This window comes from Lolium perenne, chromosome 2 (assembly GCF_019359855.2).
Source record: "Lolium perenne isolate Kyuss_39 chromosome 2, Kyuss_2.0, whole genome shotgun sequence".
In the NCBI taxonomy this organism is placed as follows: Eukaryota; Viridiplantae; Streptophyta; class Magnoliopsida; order Poales; family Poaceae; genus Lolium; species Lolium perenne.
The window spans coordinates 190,642,483-190,662,772 of NC_067245.2; the positions used below are offsets into that span (position 1 = coordinate 190,642,483).

Consider the following 20,290-nt stretch of genomic DNA (forward strand, 5'->3'; position numbering starts at 1 on the left):
ATTGCATTATGCTGTTATTAAAGAAAGCTACGACACTATATGCTGCTCATAGATAGCCATGATTCGGTGGACATGTGAAATAAGAGGCAGCACTATAACGTTGATTTAGAAAATTATCACCTACATAGTAGGTGGTTGCGCCTAATGTAAAACTCAAATATCTATATGCTTGTGTTGCAAACTCAAAAAATTCACTCATTTTAAGCCAAACCAGTGAACTGAAAAAATCACAATCATTACAGTGATAAATTATATAGCATAACTGAATTTAAATATTATAGCATCAGGTCACAAAAATTTACAGGATTAATTTCACCATCCTATAACATGAATTGCCACCGAAGACCAGAAAAAACACAATTCATATTTTCATAATACTCCAGCTCAACAATAGACATCTTGTCAGCTGCTATCTGCAGCCTGTGATACTGATACACCGCTAGTGCTATTTCTGCTGATCAGAAACTCAGCATTGCTTGTTGAACAGCTCCTGAAACCTGTAGATGCCCAACTGAAATTCAGTATAGAGTGCTCGTAGTAGCAGTCACGAGTAATCTGTTGGGCTGGGGCAAAGACATGATTTGTTTGTTCCGTGCAATCATTTACTTAGTAAATTAGGATTTATCTAAACAAATATAGAGGTGTAAAACTTTTAAACATGAATAGACATGGACCAGTAAGGAAGTGCATTGAAAATTAGTCTAGTACACACATTCAGAAGTCAATTTAAGGTACTCAGTATACATAGGTTAGTTAAAAACCTGGTCAGCTAATGCTATTTTTATTAGAGCAACATACACATTAAAGGTTGCCATTCGAAATAAGTATATACAGACTAATTGCTTCGGGAAAGCAGTGTGTCAAACGTCTTAGGGAGGGGAGTTATTTACCCCAGTTTGAAGACTACTCGAGCATCACTATCAGCCCCTCTGGAAATATCATAGATAAAAAAAAATAGGACGAACACTCCAGCAACAGCTGCGTGACAACCCAAACGTGAACCGACATCTCATCAGCTCCCTGCATAGTGTCAAAGATGAAGAGGCAGAGTACAAAGTGATCAAAGTGGTTGCATCAGACCACACGAACTATGTGGGCACCAAAACGACGTTGTTGCTGTCGAAAGCTAAATAACAATGGCAACGCAGTTTTAAGGTTATAAACAGTGCTAAGAAAACACAATGTAAGCGAGTACCAAGTTTACTTTGAAGTAGAAATCACTGACTAAAAATCTGAACCTTATTTGGCCTTAACCGTCCGAACCTAATCTAGCAAGTCTACATGCATAGATGACAGAGAGGTGGACCTAAGTTTCTGGCTGATGCTATTGCTGTTGAAAGCTAAATAGGCAATGCAATTTTAAGGTTCTAAAGACCGCTAAGAAAACACAACGTAAATGACTACAAGTTTCCTTTTAAGTAGCAATCATTGTAAATCTGAACCTTATTTTGGAATTCACATTGAGAAGTTAATCTATCAGAAATGCATCCAACATTATATTATCAAACAAAGCCACATAAGAAACCATAGATTCCTCAACTGATCAGGCATAGTTGATTACTTCATAAAACATATCATTAGAGTATACAATGCTGAAGCAACATCGCACTGACATCATACTTAGATAGTAACCCAATGAACAAATAATATTATAGATGTCTAATAATTTCTCAGCTCAATGGCTGCAAATAAAACAATAGATAACTATAATTGCTAAGCTGGGATATGAAATAAATAATTAAGTTGAATAAGATGAAGCCTAATTTGTCGCATAAGTACAAAATAGTAATATAGATGGGGGTAAGCATCAACATAGAGTCACAATGGCATAACTTTTTAAATCAAACATCGAGAAAATTAAATGGCCCAAAATCAAAATGATTTTCTGAAACCAACAGAAAAATACATGCATCCCTACTTCCATGGATATGACTGTAACATACCTCTATTTATAATCAATCAACTAACAGCGAATTCTCTTCCGTTCTCTATGGCATCTCTAGTTTTCCTTAATGTCTAACCGCTAGCTTCAAGACTTTGGAGAATCATGGAAGGAAGAAAAACAAATCACATGAACTGCCAGATTGTACCAAAAGAGAAAAGGCGGAGAAATGTGGTGTTATATCACACAGTAAGTGCTTAAAAATCTTGCCACTGAATTGGCCTCAATGGTTGTTTAGTACAGGGCATGCAAAATACTTTAGATATTTTTCTTGTGATGTTAAAGCAGAAGAAGTGGCTCCTACTATGATGTTCCTATGAAAAATCCTCTACATAAAAAAACAAGTAATTCCTTTGGCAAGCATGGGATGAAAAGGACAAAAATATGAAAATTAAGCTTCAGATGTATTCTGCAAGAAAGAAATTCACATAGAAAATGAAATTTACATCACAGTGAACTGGTTAGCCAGTGTTCGAACTATTGATGTAGCATCCCCCCATGTTGCTGCTAATGACGGTGCAGACCAATACAGTTGGATTTCCTCTGCTACCTAGAACACATAATACGGTGTAGAGAAGTCTCATGGATAGGCATGTACATTACAGTATTCTTCTTTATTTATCACTACCGATCAAAATAAATTACTATAGCTCATCATGTGTTCAGCCGGCTGGAAATCAAACATGAACTTTAAGGAATTTAAAAATTATAGGGTTGCTTGCCTCCGGAGTTGGATATGGCTCATCCAGGACGAACTCAACAGTGTTAGTGAGGTAAAACGCCACACCAGCAGTCCGTCGTCTGTCCATCTGCCTTAAAGTACCACCGGTGCACTTCCTCCACTGCATCGGGTCATCAACCATCATATAGATAGCATCATGGTCAGAATTTGGAACCCAAGGAGATTAAAAGGTTGGATAGGAAAGGGATCAGGTTGACAGACTTTTCGTTGGACTGTAAACATACCTAGATTTGAGATCAGTTTGCAATTATATCTCCCATGCTTGGAAGGCACATCTGCAAGTTCAGCCAACTGGATTGATTGATCTGCTGGATTGGTACTCACAATGCCACATCTGCATTGGTCCCTTTGATCACCTTGTCCGACAATTGCATTCCCTGTCAAACGTGCAAGACCAACCAATGTCAATAGATGAATGAGATGTAAAACGCCAGGCAGACCAAACTTGCTCTAGTGCTGGTCGTTGCCATGTCCTATACAAAGAAACAGATCTCACCACAAGGACCCGTTGAGAGGGAGCACCGGCCCTGTCGGCTCCTCTGATATACCCGGTTAAGGCTGAAAAAACATCAATGGAATGTTTGGTGAAAGCTAGATATGCGAATATGAATGAAAACAAATATAAATCAGTTGTCATACAGATCTAGGCGCAGGGATTTGAAATGTGACAAAAAAGCAGCAAGAATGGACAGACAATTGACATATATTTAGAGTTTGCATGGCACCAACATACAACAGGAGTAATGGCTTCTTCTATTTTATTTTCCATGTTCATTATGCCATGTATTTACAGGTAGATACCTCTCTGAAAAATAAAACTTGAGAATGGAAAATCTGCTACAAAATTGAACATAGCATCGGGTTGATTCTACAACAACATGGCTCGCAACTACTAATTCTAGAGATCAAGAAAAAGGCAATATCAAAAGCAAAAAACAACATAGCAAAGCAAATCTAGCCTTAGTTTCATATACCATATAAGAATGAACTCACAAGATTCAAACAAAATTAGTAGAAATCTATGGAGGAAAGGAAGACGTTGAGATCCTCCATCGCACCGTCTGACGTGTCATGGCAGCAACCCCAGGGCCCCAAAATTGCTGTCAATTGCAGGGGCTTGGAATGTTATGGCGATGCTCACCAGGCGTCACCTCCTCGCTGCTCCCTGCTCGTTTTCCCGCCTCCATGCCGACGACAACACAGCCGCCCCAACTCCCTCCCGATGTCATGCGGCGACCAGATCAGCGCCAGCTGCCCCGACGACTGAACCAAACGGGCGAGTCGAGATAGACCTCGTCCACCCAGCGATGGGAACGGGACGACGCGGGCTTCTAGGAGGTAGGCGTCGGCGTCGATGTACCGGAGCAGCAACCAGGGGAGGTCGAGGAGGAGATGCAGGCGAAGTAGAGAAAGACATCCTCCGCGAGGAGGAGCAGCCGGAGGTGCGGCAGCGTCAGTGAAGTGCCGGCGACCAAGCCTGGAGGGGCTAGGGTTTCGCGGGCGCGCGCCAAAGGGCGCGACCAACCACCGTGGTGGCGTGGAAACGAAAGAGGCGGAGGAGGCGGGGCACAGCACGGGGCGCTGGACATGTCCAGGGAGAGGGGCGGGGCGGTGCTGGGAGCGGGACGGTGCTGGCGGCGATGGAGAGATGGGAGAGAAGAAACGTGGGAGGTGGGGGGCAAATCGGTTGGTTAACTCTACACTCAATGCATCGTTAAGCGGCATACTTTGGTTTGTTCCTATACAAATACTACAGCTACGCGTGTAAATAAGGCAAAATAAATTGCATAGTGCTTCCACAGGTCTTCTAAATAATACACAGGAAAAATGAAGTGGGGTAAAAATACACGTGTCAGCAGGATGTGGACTCAAAAAAAAACTGCAAAATTAGGAGAAAAAAGATGTTTGTTAAGGATTAATATAGTAGTTATATGGTTGGAACTAATAAATGAGAATTGGAATCAAATCGGCAGAATTTTATCACGCGTTTATAATAGGGATTAACCAAAGATTTTTTTGATAAAGGGAATATATTAATATTAAAAAGATACCAATTACACCTAGCCTCTGCAACAACGCACCACCCTAATGACACTACGGATGCACACAGCCAAAAAACAAGAAAAGAAAACTAAGAAACAAAAGTCCCGCTACAGTATCTCAGACCTAACAACTGCAATACATCCATCGCCTAGACAACACCTGAATTATAGACTCTCCAAAAACGACGCCTCCAAGAAGGGAACAATGCTCAAACACCGTCGTCGCCCGATCAAAGATCTTAGGTTTTCACCCTGAAGATAGTCCCCGCTCTCAAAACAATGCCTCCACCAAGGTCATTGCCAGGCACAACCAATTAAGGCCAGACCATGGGTTTTCACCTGAAATGTAGGACTCTGCACTTCACCTGTGTTGTCGCCACCACTTTCATACCGCTGCTGTGAAGCCCGGAACACCAAGAAAGTCCCTCAACAACGCAGAGACTTGAACCTCCCTTAGCTAGTCCTCCCCTCCGGCCTTCGTGAAATTCTCTTCTTCCGACTTTCATCATGGATCCATAGTCACTTGATGTCAATCAAATAAAAAGAGCTTCGCGCCGCTCCCTCCAGAACCAATCGGTCGGAATAAAAACATGGATGCGCACGACCGAATACCTCCGATCCAGCAAACTCCAGGCAAAAGCACTGTTACATTCGCCGACGGAGCCTTCCGGAACTCAACACTCCAGCCAGATCACGAGACCAGGCCTCCGGTAGGTCCTCCTCTTCACGCAAGAGAGGCCCTAGGACCGCCACCTTTATTCAGGTCGGACCCCCACGTCGGCGACCATACTGGGCTGGCCACTCCAACCCTCCACCGCCGACACCATCGCCGGCTTCCAAGCTCCTCCATCTCGTCGCCGGAACGCGGTGATAGATCAAAAGATCCACCACCACCAACCGCAGGCCGATCCTCTCCGGCGAAGAAGAGGGTCACCTCCACTGTCGAACCCAAGGCTGCTGCCCCGGGCGTCCTCGTACCGCGGGAGAAGCCCAAGATCATCGCCCCTCACCGGCAAGAGGCGGAGGGAAAGGCTCTGTACGCCTCCACCAACCACCACCGCCGGCATGCCGCTGATGGGAGGCGGGGAGGCCGCATCCCGTAGCTGGATCGTCCCCGGGAGGACCACCGCCGCCCCTCCACCATCGTCCGACCGCCGCCACCCCGGGAGGCGGAAGGGCCGCCGCCGCGTGAGAGACTCCTTGGCCGCCGTTCCCGACGCGTCATGAGGGAAGGCCCCCGCCGCCGCCACGTCCCGAGATCTTTGCCCCGGCGGCGCTGACGGCGGCGGCGACGACGGAGGGTTGGGAGGCGGGGTGCGGGAGGCTAGGGTTGGAGTGTTTGATATGTGGCAAAGCTTGAAGTGTCTGAAAATATCATTTGTTTTGGTCATAAGGTTTGTACGGCCTTTGGCTTCTGACCATTTTTCTTCAGCCCAACAAATCACTTATAAGTACATATTCATATTCTCCCCCCTCGCAAAACAATAAATTACAATGCCCAATAGTGAGATACAAAAGTGATTCAGTAGCATATTACAACGTGATTGAGAATTTGAGATGCAAAATTACAAAGCCCAGTTGTGAGATACAAAAGTAGATCCAGATCAGTAGCATACAACAACACTATTGAAATGCAGAATTACATAGTAGCTCAAATGTGAGATACAAAGGTGGACGAGTGAGCATAACGGGCCGCGTATTGAAAGGTATAGCGAAAACCCTAACCTCTCTCCCCCGAGGCGGCGGCGCCGCCCGCCGTCCCCGGGGAGTTCCCCTCCACACCGCCCTCCTCCCCTCCCCTATAGGCCCCCCTCCTCCGCCGCCGTCGCCGAGGACGCCGCGGGGCAAAGCCCCTGTGGTGAGGCGGCGGTGGCGGCACGGTCCTCCGTCGGCAGAGCGCAGCGCGGCCTGCCGGAGCGTGTGGGGGCGGCGGCCTACACCCTCCTCCTCCGTCGACTGAACGCAGCGGGATGGCGGTGGCCGGCGGATCTCCGGCGGCCGGCGGCGGATGTTGGCTGCGGTGTGGTCGGATCTGGGCCCGAGGTTCGGATCGCGATCCATTGCGGCTGCGTCTCGTCAATGGCATGAGGAGGCTTCGCTGGGTCTTCTTCGCGGCTTGAGGACGTCCGGGTCTTTGGCCCGGGCATGGTGGTGGTGGCTGACTTCATCCACCGAAGGCAGTCGGCCAGGCTGGCTGTGTTGGATTTTTGATCCCACTTTCAACGCCGGCAACGAGTCGGGGAGGCATAGTAGCCGGTGAAAACCGAGCCGAGTCCGGTCATGGCGGGCGATGGCGGCGTCTACGCCGTTATCTTGTTGAAGGCATCGTCAAGCAACTATCGCTAACCTACTCGTTCCGGCGGCGAGATGGAGGAGCTTGGAAGCCGGCGATGGTGTCGCTGGTGGAGGGTTAGAGTGGCCAGCCCAGGATGGTCACCGACGTGGGGGTCCGACCTGAATAAATGCGGCGGTCCTAGGGCCTCTCTTGCGTGAAGAGGAGGACCTACTGGAGGCCTGGACTCGTGATCTGGCCGGTGTGTTGAGTTCCGGAAGGCTCCGCCGGTGAATGTAACAATGCTATTGCCTGGAGTTTGTTGGATCGAAGGTATTCGGTCGTGCGCACCCATGTTTTTATTCCGACCGATTGGTTCTGGAGGGAGCGGCGCGAAGCTCTTTTTATTTGATTGACATCAAGTGACTATGGATCCATGATGAAAGTCGGAAGAAGGGAATTGCATGAAGGCCGGAGGGGAGGACTAGCTAAGGGAGGTTCAAGTCTCTGCGTTGGTGAGGGACTTGCTTGGTGTTCCGGGCTTCACAGCAGCGGTATGAAAGTGGGGGCGACAACTGATGCGTGTGGTTGACACGTCCGTTGGGAACCCCAAGAGGAAGGTGTGATGCGCACAGCGGCAAGTTTCCCTCAGTAAGAAACCAAGGTTTAATCGAACCAGTAGGAGTCAAGAAGCACGTTGAAGGTTGATGGCGGCGGGATGTAGTGCGGCGCAACACCAGAGATTCCGGCGCCAACGTGGAACCTGCACAACACAACCAAAGTACTTTGCCCCAACGAAACAGTGAGGTTGTCAATCTCACCGGCTTGCTGTAACAAAGGATTAACCGTATTGTGTGGAAGATGATTGTTTGCAGAAAACAGTAGAACAAGTATTGCAGTAGATTGTATTTCAGTATAGAGAATTGGACCGGGGTCCACAGTTCACTAGAGGTGTCTCTCCCATAAGATAAACAGCATGTTGGGTGAACAAATTACAGTTGGGCAATTGACAAATAAAGAGGGCATGACCATGCACATACATATCATGATGAGTATAGTGAGATTTAATTGGGCATTACGACAAAGTACATAGACCGCCATCCAGCATGCATCTATGCCTAAAAAGTCCACCTTCAGGTTATCATCCGAACCCCCTCCAGTATTAAGTTGCAAAGCAACAGACAATTGCATTAAGTATGGTGCGTAATGTAATCAACAACTACATCCTTAGACATAGCATCAATGTTTTATCCCTAGTGGCAACAGCACAACACAACCTTAGAACTTTCTGTCACTGTCCCAGGTGTCAATGCAGGCATGAACCCACTATCGAGCATAAATACTCCCTCTTGGAGTTACAAGCATCTACTTGGCCAGAGCATCTACTAGTAACGGAGAGCATGCAAGATCATAAACAACACATAGATATAACTTTGATAATCAACATAACAAATATTCTCTATTCATCGGATCCCAACAAACGCAACATATAGAATTACAGATAGATGATCTTGATCATGTTAGGCATCAAACCAGATCCGACAATGATAGCACAATGGGGAGAAGACAACCATCTAGCTACTGCTATGGACCCATAGTCCAGGGGTAGACTACTCACACATCACACCGGAGGCGACCATGGCGGCGTAGAGTCCTCCGGGAGATGAATCCCCTCTCCGGCAGGGTGCCGGAGGCGATCTCCTGGATCCCCCGTGATGGGATCGGCGGCGGCGGCGTCTCAGTAAGGTTTTCCGTATCGTGGCTCTCGGTACTGGGGGTTTCGCGACGGAGGCTATTTGTAGGCGGAAGGGCAGGTCAAGAGGCGGCACGAGGGCCCCACACCACAGGGCCGCGCGGCCAAGGGGGGGGGCCGCGCCGCCCTAGGGTGTGGCCCCCTCGTGGCCCCTCTTCGTCTCTCCTTCGGACTTCTGAAAGCTTCGTGGCAAAATAGGACCCTGGGCGTTGATTTCGTCCAATTCCGAGAATATTTCGTTACTAGGATTTCTGAAACCAAAAACAGCAGAAAACAGCAACTGGCACTTCGGCATCTTGTTAATAGGTTAGTTCCAGAAAATGCACGAATATGACATAAAGTGTGCATAAAACATGTAGATAACATCAATAATGTGGCATGGAACATAAGAAATTATCGATACGTTGGAGACGTATCAGCATCCCCAAGCTTAGTTCTGCTCGTCCCGAGCAGGTAAAACGATAACACAGATAATTTCTGGAGTGACATGCCATCATAATCTTGATCATACTATTTGTAAAGCATATGTAGTGAATGCAGCGATCAAAACAATGTATATGACATGAGTAATTAAGTGAATCATATAGCAAAGACTTTTCACGAATAGCACTTCAAGACAAGCATCAATAAGTCTTGCATAAGAGTTAACTCATAAAGCAATAATTCATAGTAAAGGTATTGAAACAACACAAAAGAAGATTAAGTTTCAGCGGTTGCTTTCAACTTATAACATGTATATCTCATTGATATTGTCAACATAGAGTAATATAATAAGTGCAATATGCAAATATGTAGGAATCAATGCACAGTTCACACAAGTGTTTGCTTCTTGAGGTGGAGAGAAATAGGTGAACTGACTCAACAATGAAAGTAAAAGAATGGTCCTCATAGAGGAAAAGCATCGATTGCTATATTTGTGCTAGAGCTTTGATTTTGAAAACATGAAACAATTTTGTCAACGGTAGTAATAAAGCATATGTATCATGTAAATTATATCTTACAAGTTGCAAGCCTCATGCATAGTGTACTAATAGTGCCCGCACCTTGTCCTAATTAGCTTGGACTACCGGATCATCACAATGCACATGTTTTAACCAAGTGTCACAAAGGGGTACCTCTATGCCGCCTGTACAAAGGTCTAAGGAGAAAGCTCGCATTGGATTTCTCGCTATTGATTATTCTTCAACTTAGACATCCATACCGGGACAACATAGACAACAGATAATGGACTCCTCTTTTATGCATAAGCATGTAATCAACAATTAATAATTTTCTCATTTGAGATTGAGGATATATGTCCAAAACTGAAACTTCCACCATGGATCATGGCTTTAGTTAGCGGCCCAATGTTCTTCTCTAACAATATGCATGCTTAACCATAAGGTGGTAGATCGCTCTTACTTCAGACAAGACGAACATGCATAGCAACTCACATGAAATTCAACAAAGAGTAGTTGATGGCGTCCCCAGTAAACATGGTTATCGCACAACAAGCAACTTAATAAGAGATAAAGTGCATAAGTACATATTCAATACCACAATAGTTTTTAAGCTATTTGTCCCATGAGCTATATATTGCAAGGTGAATGATGGAATTTTAAAGGTAGCACTCAAGCAATTTACTTTGGAATGGCGGAAAATACCATGTAGTAGGTAGGTATGGTGGACACAAATGGCATAGTGGTTGGCTCAAGTATTTTGGATGCATGAGAAGTATTCCCTCTCGATACAAGGTTTAGGCTAGCAAGGCTTATTTGAAACAAACACAAGGATGAATCGGTGCAGCAAAACTCACATAAAAGACATATTGAAAACATTATAAGACTCTACACCGTCTTCCTTGTTGTTCAAACTCAATACTAGAAATTATCTAGACCTTAGAGAAACCAAATATGCAAACCAAATTTTAGCATGCTCTATGTATTTCTTCATTAATGGGTGCAAAGCATATGATGCAAGAGTTTAAACATGAGCACAACAATTGCCAAGTATCACATTACCCAAGACATTTATAGCAATTACTACATGCATCATTTTCCAATTCCAACCATATAACAATTTAACGAAGGAGAAACTTCGCCATGAATACTATGAGTAGAAACTAAGGACATACTTGTCCATATGCTACAGCGGAGCGTGTCTCTCTCCCATAAAGTGAATGCTAGGATCCATTTTATTCAAACAAAACAAAAACAAAAACAAACCGACGCTCCAAGCAGAGCACATAAGATGTGATGGAATAAAAATATAGTTTCAGGGGAGGAACCTGATAATGTTGTCGATGAAGAAGGGGATGCCTTGGGCATCCCCAAGCTTAGACGCTTGAGTCTTCTTAGAATATGCAGGGGTGAACCACCGGGGCATCCCCAAGCTTAGAGCTTTCACTCTCCTTGATCATGTTGCATCATACTCCTCTCTTGATCCTTGAAAACTTCCTCCACACCAAACTCGAAACAACTCATTAGAGGGTTAGTGCACAATAAAAATTAACATATTCAGAGGTGACACAATCATTCTTAACACTTCTGGACATTGCATAAAGCTACTGGACATTAGTGGATCAAAGAAATTCATCCAACATAGCAAAAGAGGCAATGCGAAATAAAAGGCAGAATCTGTCAAAACAGAACAGTTCGTATTGACGAATTTTAAAATGGCACCAGACTTGCTCAAATGAAAATGTCCAAATTGAATGAAAGTTGCGTACATATCTGAGGATCACTCACGTAAATTGGCATAATTTTCTGAGCTACCTACAGGGAGGCAGGTCGGAATTCGTGACAGCAAAGAAATCTGAAACTGCGCAGTAATCCAAATCTAGTATGAACTTTTCTATCAACGACTTTACTTGGCACAATAAAACACTAAACTAAGATAAGGAGAGGTTGCTACAGTAGTAAACAACTTTCAAGACACAAAATAAACACAAAGTACTGTAGGTAAAATAACACATGGGTTATCTCCCAAGAAGTTCTTTCTTTATAGCCATTAAGATGGGCTCAGCAGTTTTAATGATGCACTCGCAAGAAATAGTATTTGAAGCAAAAGAGAGCATCAAGAGGCAAATTCAAAACAAATTTAAGCCTAACATGCTTCCTATGAAAAGGAATCTTGTACACAAATAAATTCATGAAAAACAAAGTGACAAGATCAGGAAGATAAAACAAGTGTAGTTTCAAAAATTTCAGCACATAGAGAGGTGTTTTAGTAACATGAAAATTTCTACAACCATATTTTCCTCTCTCATAATAACTTTCAGTAGCATCATGAGCAAACTCAACAATATAACTATCACATAAAGCATTCTTATCATGAGTCTCATGCATAAAATTATTACTCTCCACATAGGCATAATCAATTTTATTAGTTGTAGTGAGAGCAAATTCAACAAAGTAGCTATCATTATTATTCTCATCATCAAATATAGGAGGCATATTGTAATAATAATCAAATTTATCCTCCATAACAGACGGTACTAAAAGTCCAATATCATTATCATAAATAGGAGGCAAAGTATCATCAAAGTAAATTTTCTCCTCAATGCTTGGGGGAATAAAAAGATCATGAAAACCAGCTTCCCCAAGCTTAGAACTTTCTATATTATTATCAACAATGGTGTTCAAAGCGTTCATACTAATATTACTACCAGCATGCAAATAAGATTCCATAGGTTTTTTAATTTTCGCATCAAACAATCCATGTTTTAAATCAGGAAATAGAAATAGAAGCTCATTCTTGTCCATTATGCCAAACTAGTGAAATAAAAATATGCATGATATTAAGTAAAGTAAAACAAGTAACTAATTTTTTTGTGTTTTTGATATAGCAAACAAGATAGCAAATAAAGTAAAACTAGCAACTAATTTTTTTGTATTTTGATTTAGTGCAGCAAACAAAGTAGTAAATAAAACTAAGCAAGACAAAAACAAAGTAAAGAGATTGGGATGTGGAGACTCCCCTTGCAGCGTGTCTTGATCTCCCCGGCAACGGCGCCAGAAATTTGCTTGATGCGTGTGGTTGACACGTCCGTTGGGAAACCCAAGAGGAACGTGTGATGCGCACAGCGGCAAGTTTCCCTCAGTAAGAAACCAAGGTTTAATCGAACCAGTAGGAGTCAAGAAGCACGTTGAAGGTTGATGGCGGCGGGATGTAGTGCGGCGCAACACCAGAGATTCCGGCGCCAACGTGGAACCTGCACAACACAACCGAAGTACTTTGCCCCAACGAAACAGTGAGGTTGTCAATCTCACCGGCTTGCTGTAACAAAGGATTAACCGTATTGTGTGGAAGATGATTGTTTGCAGAAAACAGTAGAACAAGTATTGCAGTAGATTGTATTTCAGTATAGAGAATTGGACCGGGGTCCACAGTTCACTAGAGGTGTCTCTCCCATAAGATAAACAGCATATTGGGTGAACAAATTACAGTTGGGCAATTGACAAATAAAGAGGGCATGACCATGCACATACATATCATGATGAGTATAGTGAGATTTAATTGGGCATTACGACAAAGTACATAGACCGCCATCCAGCATGCATCTATGCCTAAAAAGTCTACCTTCAGGTTATCATCCGAACCCCCTCCAGTATTAAGTTGCAAAGCAACAGACAATTGCATTAAGTATGGTGCGTAATTTAATCAACAACTACATCCTTAGACATAGCATCAATGTTTTATCCCTAGTGGCAACAGCACAACACAACCTTAGAACTTTCTGTCACTGTCCCAGGTGTCAATGCAGGCATGAACCCACTATCGAGCATAAATACTCCCTCTTGGAGTTACAAGCATCTACTTGGCCAGAGCATCTACTAGTAACGGAGAGCATGCAAGATCATAAACAACACATAGATATAACTTTGATAATCAACATAACAAGTATTCTCTATTCATCGGATCCCAACAAACGCAACATATAGAATTACAGATAGATGATCTTGATCATGTTAGGCAGCTCACAAGATCCGACAATGATAGCACAATGGGGAGAAGACAACCATCTAGCTACTGCTATGGACCCATAGTCCAGGGGTAGACTACTCACACATCACACCGGAGGCGACCATGGCGGCGTAGAGTCCTCCGGGAGATGAATCCCCTCTCCGGCAGGGTGCCGGAGGCGATCTCCTGGATCCCCCGAGATGGGATCGGCGGTGACGGCGTCTCAGTAAGGTTTTCCGTATCGTGGCTCTCGGTACTGGGGGTTTCGAGACGGAGGCTATTTGTAGGCGGAAGGGCAGGTCAAGAGGCGGCACGAGGGCCCCACACCACAGGGCCGCGCGGCCAAGGGGGGGGGGCGCCGCCCTAGGGTGTGGCCCCCTCGTGGCCCCTCTTCGTCTCTCCTTCGGACTTCTGGAAGCTTCGTGGCAAAATAGGACCCTGGGCGTTGATTTCGTCCAATTCCGAGAATATTTCGTTACTAGGATTTCTGAAACCAAAAACAGCAGAAAACAGCAACTGGCACTTCGGCATCTTGTTAATAGGTTAGTGACAAGGGATTAACTTGTCAATGCCTATGGATTATAGGCTAGGGTTTAGTTAGAAGTAGAGGGCAAGTAGATCTCGAAGGTTTCAGCCGAAAAGTACTCGACGACTATGAAAACTAGGGTTTGCAGACAATGATTCGATTCTCTCTTTTGTCCCTCGACTCCCCCTTATATATGAGGTGAAGCCGAGGGACTCGTGCTATACAAGTTTACAGAGTCCGGGACGGTTTCTAACTCGTCCCGCCAGATTACAAACAACACTTCCTATTACAACTCTATTTCTTCCTTAAACGCATCTTGGGCTCCCGAATCTTCTTATTCTTCGGGTAGTGGGCCTTCAATAAACCCCGGGTACTATATTCGGCAGGCCCATTTGGGATGCCTATGTCAGTAGCCCCCGAGATTTTGCTTGAATTGTAAAGTCAGGGAAAATCTCCACTGTTTATTTTTACCCGAAAGCCTTAACTTTCTATATTTCTTCTCATAAAATTCTATATTGTACAGGGATATTGGTAATTGGGGCTAGTTCATCTGACGGATCAGGTACTAGTTAACTGCTCTAGTGGCAATCCGCAAAAACCTACTTCAAAATCACGTCCCTGGACATGATCTCGGATACCTGTAAACTTCGACAGGTGCCGCTTAAGGTCTTACCATTCTGTCGAGTCCCAGTCAAATTTATCGGGTACCTAACGCGTCCGTTAGGATTTTTCTTCGTATCTGTTGATACGGATAAAAGTAGCAGAGCGCAGTCTTTGGCGATGCCACGCCCAGCAGAATGGATTCTGGGGTCTTACCTTCGCAAATTTGCGGCATTCAGAAATTGATCGCAACTTTGGCGTCCTGAGAATATATTGTCGAGTGCTTTTCCGGCTGTTGGAATGGCACATTTTATTGAGTCAAATATGACTTATATTGTTCTCCCGATGGGAGTATATGTAGAGTTAATTATAACTCGAAATATACTCTCTTGCTCTTCTATTTTTCCTTTGTTAATTTCATCGGGCACGCGAACAGCGTTCCCGATGGGAGTAGCCCCCGAGGCTACAGCCAAGAACTTGTGCTTGGTTGTAGGCTCAACATTTTATTCCACCTTGTCGCTATTTTGTCATTATTTCGCAATATGAACTCTTTCCTCTTCTTCTTCTTTTCTCTCTTTATTTTTATATTTCTCGGGTGCGCGAACAGCGCTCCCGATGGGAGTAGCCCCCGAGGCTACAGCCAAGAACTTGTGCTTGGTTGTAGGCTCAACATTTTCTATATTGTCATACTCGAAATTTTACTTTTTGTCGGAGTAGCCCCCGAGCATTTGGGCAAAAACTTGTATTTGATCAAAGGCTCCCGAAGTATTGAATATTTCATCCTGTCGCCAATCTCTGAATACTTCCTTGTCGACATTCTTCACTTAATCAAATTTACTTCATCCTTGACAAGTAGTCGTGAATTTTCTGTCCTGTGGGTCCATTGCTTTCACCACGTTGACACGTCGTGCAAGTAGTGGACACACGTCCTCCGCTTTTCCACACGATTTCTTCATCCAACGGCACACTGCTTCACCCGAATCTTATATAAACCCTTCTTCAACCTTCGTTCATCCCCTCGCTTGCGCCGCTCACCTGTTCCTTTTCGCAAAACTTCCCCTGCGCCCAACTCTCTCCAATCTTCCGTACGCACATACATTGCTCTGCCCACTGCCGTTGATGCCACCGCGCACGCGTCTGACTCGCCACAGCACGCCGGAATCCAAGATGGCCGCCGAGGATTTTGAGTGGGAGAGATCCAAAATCTCCAATCAAGACATCAACACGCTGAAGAGGCTCGGCCTCATGACGAAGGAGGACGCCATCCGCTTTCCTAGCGAAGAAAGCTACCCCAAGCCTCCAATGGAGTATCGGGTTAGTTTTGTTGATCATCTCATCCGTGGCCTCTCTACCCCAATTCATGATTTTCTCCGCGGTCTTCTCTTTGTTTATGGGATTCAGCTGCACCAACTGACTCCCAATTCCATCCTCCACATTTCTATTTTTATCACCCTTTGCGAATGCTTCCTCGGAGTCCCTCCTAATTGGGCTCTGTGGAAGCGTATTTTCTGCCTCCGCCGCAATGGCTCTCACAACGTCACCTATAACATAGGTGGCGTTGTTATCTGTGTCCGCACTGATGTCGATTACTTCGACGTCAAGTTTCCCGACTCTGTCCAAGGATGGCGCAAGAGATGGCTCTACATCCACGAAGAAAGCGCCAATTCTGTGGAGCACAACATAGTTCCTTTCGACGGAAGTGCCAGGATTCAGCGTCGCCGTTCCTGGGATGCCGAAGCTTCTGAAGAAGAGAAAAAAGCGACAGAGGCGCTCATGGCTCGTATCCGTCATCTTCAAAACACTCGAGGCAAAGAGCTATCTGGTGTTCAAATTACTGCCTACTTCCTTAGGATTAGAGTGCAGCCTCTTCAGGCTCGCAAAAATCCCCTTTGGACGTATTCTGGTGAAAATGACGCCAACAGAATCTCCAAAGGATCTTTCTGTAAAGGACTTGGAAAAATTGGTTCGAAGAATTTCTCGATTAGGCAAGAAGGATCCTATTCCCTCCTCCCGTCGAGTGGAACCATACAAAGGCTTCCAATCCTCTTCCCGAGGTATTTTGTCTTCTCGAAGTTTTATCTTGTTTTGAACTGTTCCTCGTATCTTATTTGCAAGTGGTATCTCACTTATTCTCTTTTGTCACTATTTCTTTGTAGAATCATCCTACTATGGCTTCCCTTCCTCCTCTTCCCGAGGATGGAGAGGTCGAAGAAAGAGCCGTTGTCGATGATGTCAACCAGAGACCCCCTCTTTTGTGAATGAACCCGCAGATTCTCGAAAATCTGCGGGATCTACTGAGAAAGATGCTGCCTCTGAAGATACAACATCAGCACAATCTCCTCCTCCTGCTGTTTCTCCGAAGAGCAAAAGGAAAAGGAGCAATGCCGAAGATTCCGGGACCTCGAAACCCGAAGAAACTGCTCCTTTTCCTCGAAAAGCAGCTTATGATCCATATATCGAGAGTATCATCAGCTCGTAGGTTCCTTGCTCTTTTCCTTTTCTATTTGAAGAATTTTATTTTGCCTTGCTTTTTATGCTGCCACTATTTTGTCACAGTGATGATGAAGAAACACCAACTTTAGATGTGGCTGCTCGAACGAGCACGTCACATACTTTAGTTATTTCAGAAAAACCAGTTGAAGGGGAGGAATCGTCGCCTCCTCAACAAAATGTTGATACATCTACTCCTCCTTCGAGCCCCCGTGCCCCTTCACCAAAAAGGGCACGGGTTGAAAAGATTGTTGATCCTGCCCCTCAGTTGGGCAGTTCGTCGACTCTGCTCTTAGATGATGTAAGTTTGTCGGCATCTATATTTTCCTTATTTTGTTTTTTCACACCTTTTCTCTTTTTCATGCCGACGTTTCTTTTGATGTACTTACCTTTGAACAGCCAATGATCAAAGAGCTTCTTCGGATCGGGTCCCAATTTGTTGGGTACCGTGAATATGCCGCCAGAGCCGAAGGTAACGACTTTTATACTTGCTATTTTTCTTTGACTTTCTATTCCTGTTGCTTGTCGCTATTTTTTGATCTTTCTTTTCTTTCTTTTTCATATCTCGACGTAAAAACTTTCAGAGGCCAACGAACGTGTCGACGCACTTGCTCAAAAACTCGAGCAAAGTGAGGCGGCTCGCAAGAAAGCTGAACTTGCTGCTAGCAAAGCCAAGGCCGAGGTTGATGAAGCCAAGGTGAAAGCTGCTAGTGTCGAGGAGCTGCAGAGAAGGCTCAAAGATGCCGAATCTGCCTTAGATGAGCAGAAAACTGCACAAACTGTGCGTGAACAAGAGATCATCAAGCGTCAAGTCGCAAAGTCGACGTACGCTGAGTAATATCATCAACCCTTTCTATTGTACTTCCTGTTTCTTGGTTTTTGACTAATGGTTTGTCTCGTGTGGCAGCCCAAACAAACCAAGATTTTGATCTGGAGAATCCCGTCAATGACCCTCTCCTTGATGCACTTTCTCTTCGAGTTCCATGGGCGCGAAATTCGTGAAGGCGTGGCCAATGCCAGTGCAAGTTTGTCGGCGTTGTTCCCCTACTTCTTCCCGAAGAAAGAGGAACCTTCGACTTTCCTTGCCCTTGCCAAGCTTTTCAATTCGTCGGAAGACCTGGGATTGAAGATGCGTCAGGAGAATATGAAGGTTGCTGTCGAGAGTACTGTTGCCCTGGTTGCTGACAGCCAACAGACGCTTGATTGGATGAAGGTTGGCGACACCAGCCAGATAGAGCATTCGAGATGGAGGTCGCTGATCAAGGCAGCCAAGCCCAACACTAAGAAGATCTTGGCGTATCTGGGGATCAAGCCAGCTTCGACTCCTAGCTCCTCGAGGCCGGAGGTCTAGTTGCATGCCTCCTTGTTTCTTTTTCTGTTTCTTTTGCTTTTGTTGCCAAAGTAGTTGTTTTGGCGACACTCATTTCTTTAGCTCTACTGTAGTGCCCTTGTAATGATTCCAAGAAATTAATGAAAAACTCTATCTGTCATTTGATGTTGTCTTGTCTAAATTTCAGTTGATATTTGATAACTATACTCCAACTTCCGCTCCTTCCAATGTATCGCCTTCTTCTCGTGCGAGGAGAGCTTTTGCTGATATCGCACCCGTCGACGATACCTTGTCGCAAGAACTGGATGAACTTCGGCAGCAACTTCAGTATGCGAAGAAGCAAACACTTGTGATGATGGAGCAATCTCGTAAGTCATCTGAAGCCGAAAAAATTGCTCTTCAACAAGCTCATGAAGCCGTGGCTGCTAAGGAAGTTGCTGCTTCCGAGGCTGAAAAGGCAACTACTCGAGAAAATTTCATGCTCGAATTAATGAATGAAGCCAGTGCAGATATGTCGGGTATGCCTGTTTCGTCCGCTGATATTTTTTATCTTCATGCTACTGTTTCTTAGAGGTTTCCACTTCTTTGTTTTGATAGGTGCCTTTGTTGATGCTGCTGCCGAGGAAGAGAGGGTAAATGCTAGGACAACCCTCCTTGTTAATCTTTCCCTGGACCATGGTTCGTTGTTTTGGGCTACCCCAGAGAGGACCCGCCAAATTGTCAGATTTCAAGATCGCGCCTCTCAAACTCGCGATTTCCTTGACTTCTGTACCAAAACCTTGTCCATGGTTTACAACTCCATGTTTCCTCGGAACGTCCAACCAAAAACTCTTCCTGAATTGATGGAAAGGTTCAAGGATGCTCGCAGTATCCATGATTTTGTCAAAGCTCAACTAGTAGCTGGCGCGCATTTGCTCTTATCATGCTCCAAATCTGCCACTCGAAGCTTGACCTTACCCAGGTTGTCGAGAAGGTTCACCAAAAAGTAAAACGTCGGAGAGTTGGTGTTGACAGGATTAACACGAAGGTTACGCCTATAGCCGAAGAGATGATTGAAGACCTACTTCGGATGGATGCCGACTTTTTTGCCGATGGCCATTATGCCGATTTTCTTGGTGCTGCTCCTGAGGAAAGCAGGGTTACTCTTGATGACATATTGAATCAAGACTAGTTAGTTTCTTCTTGTAGATATTTTTCCTTTGTAATCCACGACTATATTGTAAAGCAATCATTATATTTCTCTGTTTGTTTAGCCCCCGAGTGTTTCGGTGACTCTTTACTATATTTGTATACTTGCGAGGTTTTGAACCAAGGCATTTATATATTTAGGGCGAATATGAGCCCCCAAGCTTTTTATTGAGTACTATTTTGTATTTTTGTTGACTCACGAGGTATTTGAATACCAAGGCAAGTTTTTCCTTTTGTTGATGAACTATATTGAAATTCGTCGGAGCGAAGACTTTGGTCATGTCGATAAAGAAGAAAAGTTATATTGTCACTATCTTTATTATATTGCAGCACCGCGAGCCCGCCTCATTAAAAACCTTCTCCGGCCCCACTCGGTGCCCCGAAAAAGGAAAAGAGTGCGTCTGAAAACTCGCGGGCGTTTCAGTACATTGAAGCTTTACAAAGACTATATTTTGACTCTA

At 44.6% G+C, this 20,290-nt stretch overlaps 1 protein-coding gene and 1 long non-coding RNA gene across 2 annotated transcripts; one reads left to right on the forward strand and one right to left on the reverse strand.

Annotated features, from left to right (window-relative positions):
* Positions 1-236: 236 nt before the first annotated feature.
* Positions 237-4,409, reverse strand: LOC127310211 (uncharacterized). Its single transcript, XM_051340902.1, has 6 exons — positions 3,826-4,409; positions 3,181-3,242; positions 2,909-3,061; positions 1,944-2,784; positions 891-1,020; positions 237-497 (listed from the first exon to the last, which is right to left on the reverse strand). The coding sequence occupies exons 1-4, from the start codon at positions 4,407-4,409 to the stop codon at positions 2,708-2,710; spliced, it is 876 nt and encodes a 291-aa protein (XP_051196862.1). The 3' UTR covers positions 237-497; positions 891-1,020; positions 1,944-2,707.
* A 12,873-nt stretch (positions 4,410-17,282) lies between these two features.
* Positions 17,283-17,783, forward strand: LOC127310212 (uncharacterized). The gene is made up of 2 exons (XR_011751030.1): positions 17,283-17,612; positions 17,711-17,783. It is a non-coding gene; the product is annotated as an uncharacterized lncRNA (long non-coding RNA).
* The last annotated feature ends 2,507 nt before the right edge of the window (positions 17,784-20,290 follow it).

Excerpts from the sequence above, each read along its gene's own strand:
- LOC127310211 (XM_051340902.1), bottom strand. The coding sequence starts at position 4,409 with ATGCCGCTTAACGATGCATTGAGTGTAGAGTTAACCAACCGATTTGCC. Across the intron at positions 3,243-3,825 it reads CAGCGAGGAGGTGACGCCTG|CCTTAACCGGGTATATCAGA; the intron begins GTGAGCATCGCC and ends ATGTTTTTTCAG. Across the intron at positions 2,785-2,908 it reads CAAACTGATCTCAAATCTAG|TGGAGGAAGTGCACCGGTGG; the intron begins GTATGTTTACAG and ends GACCCGATGCAG.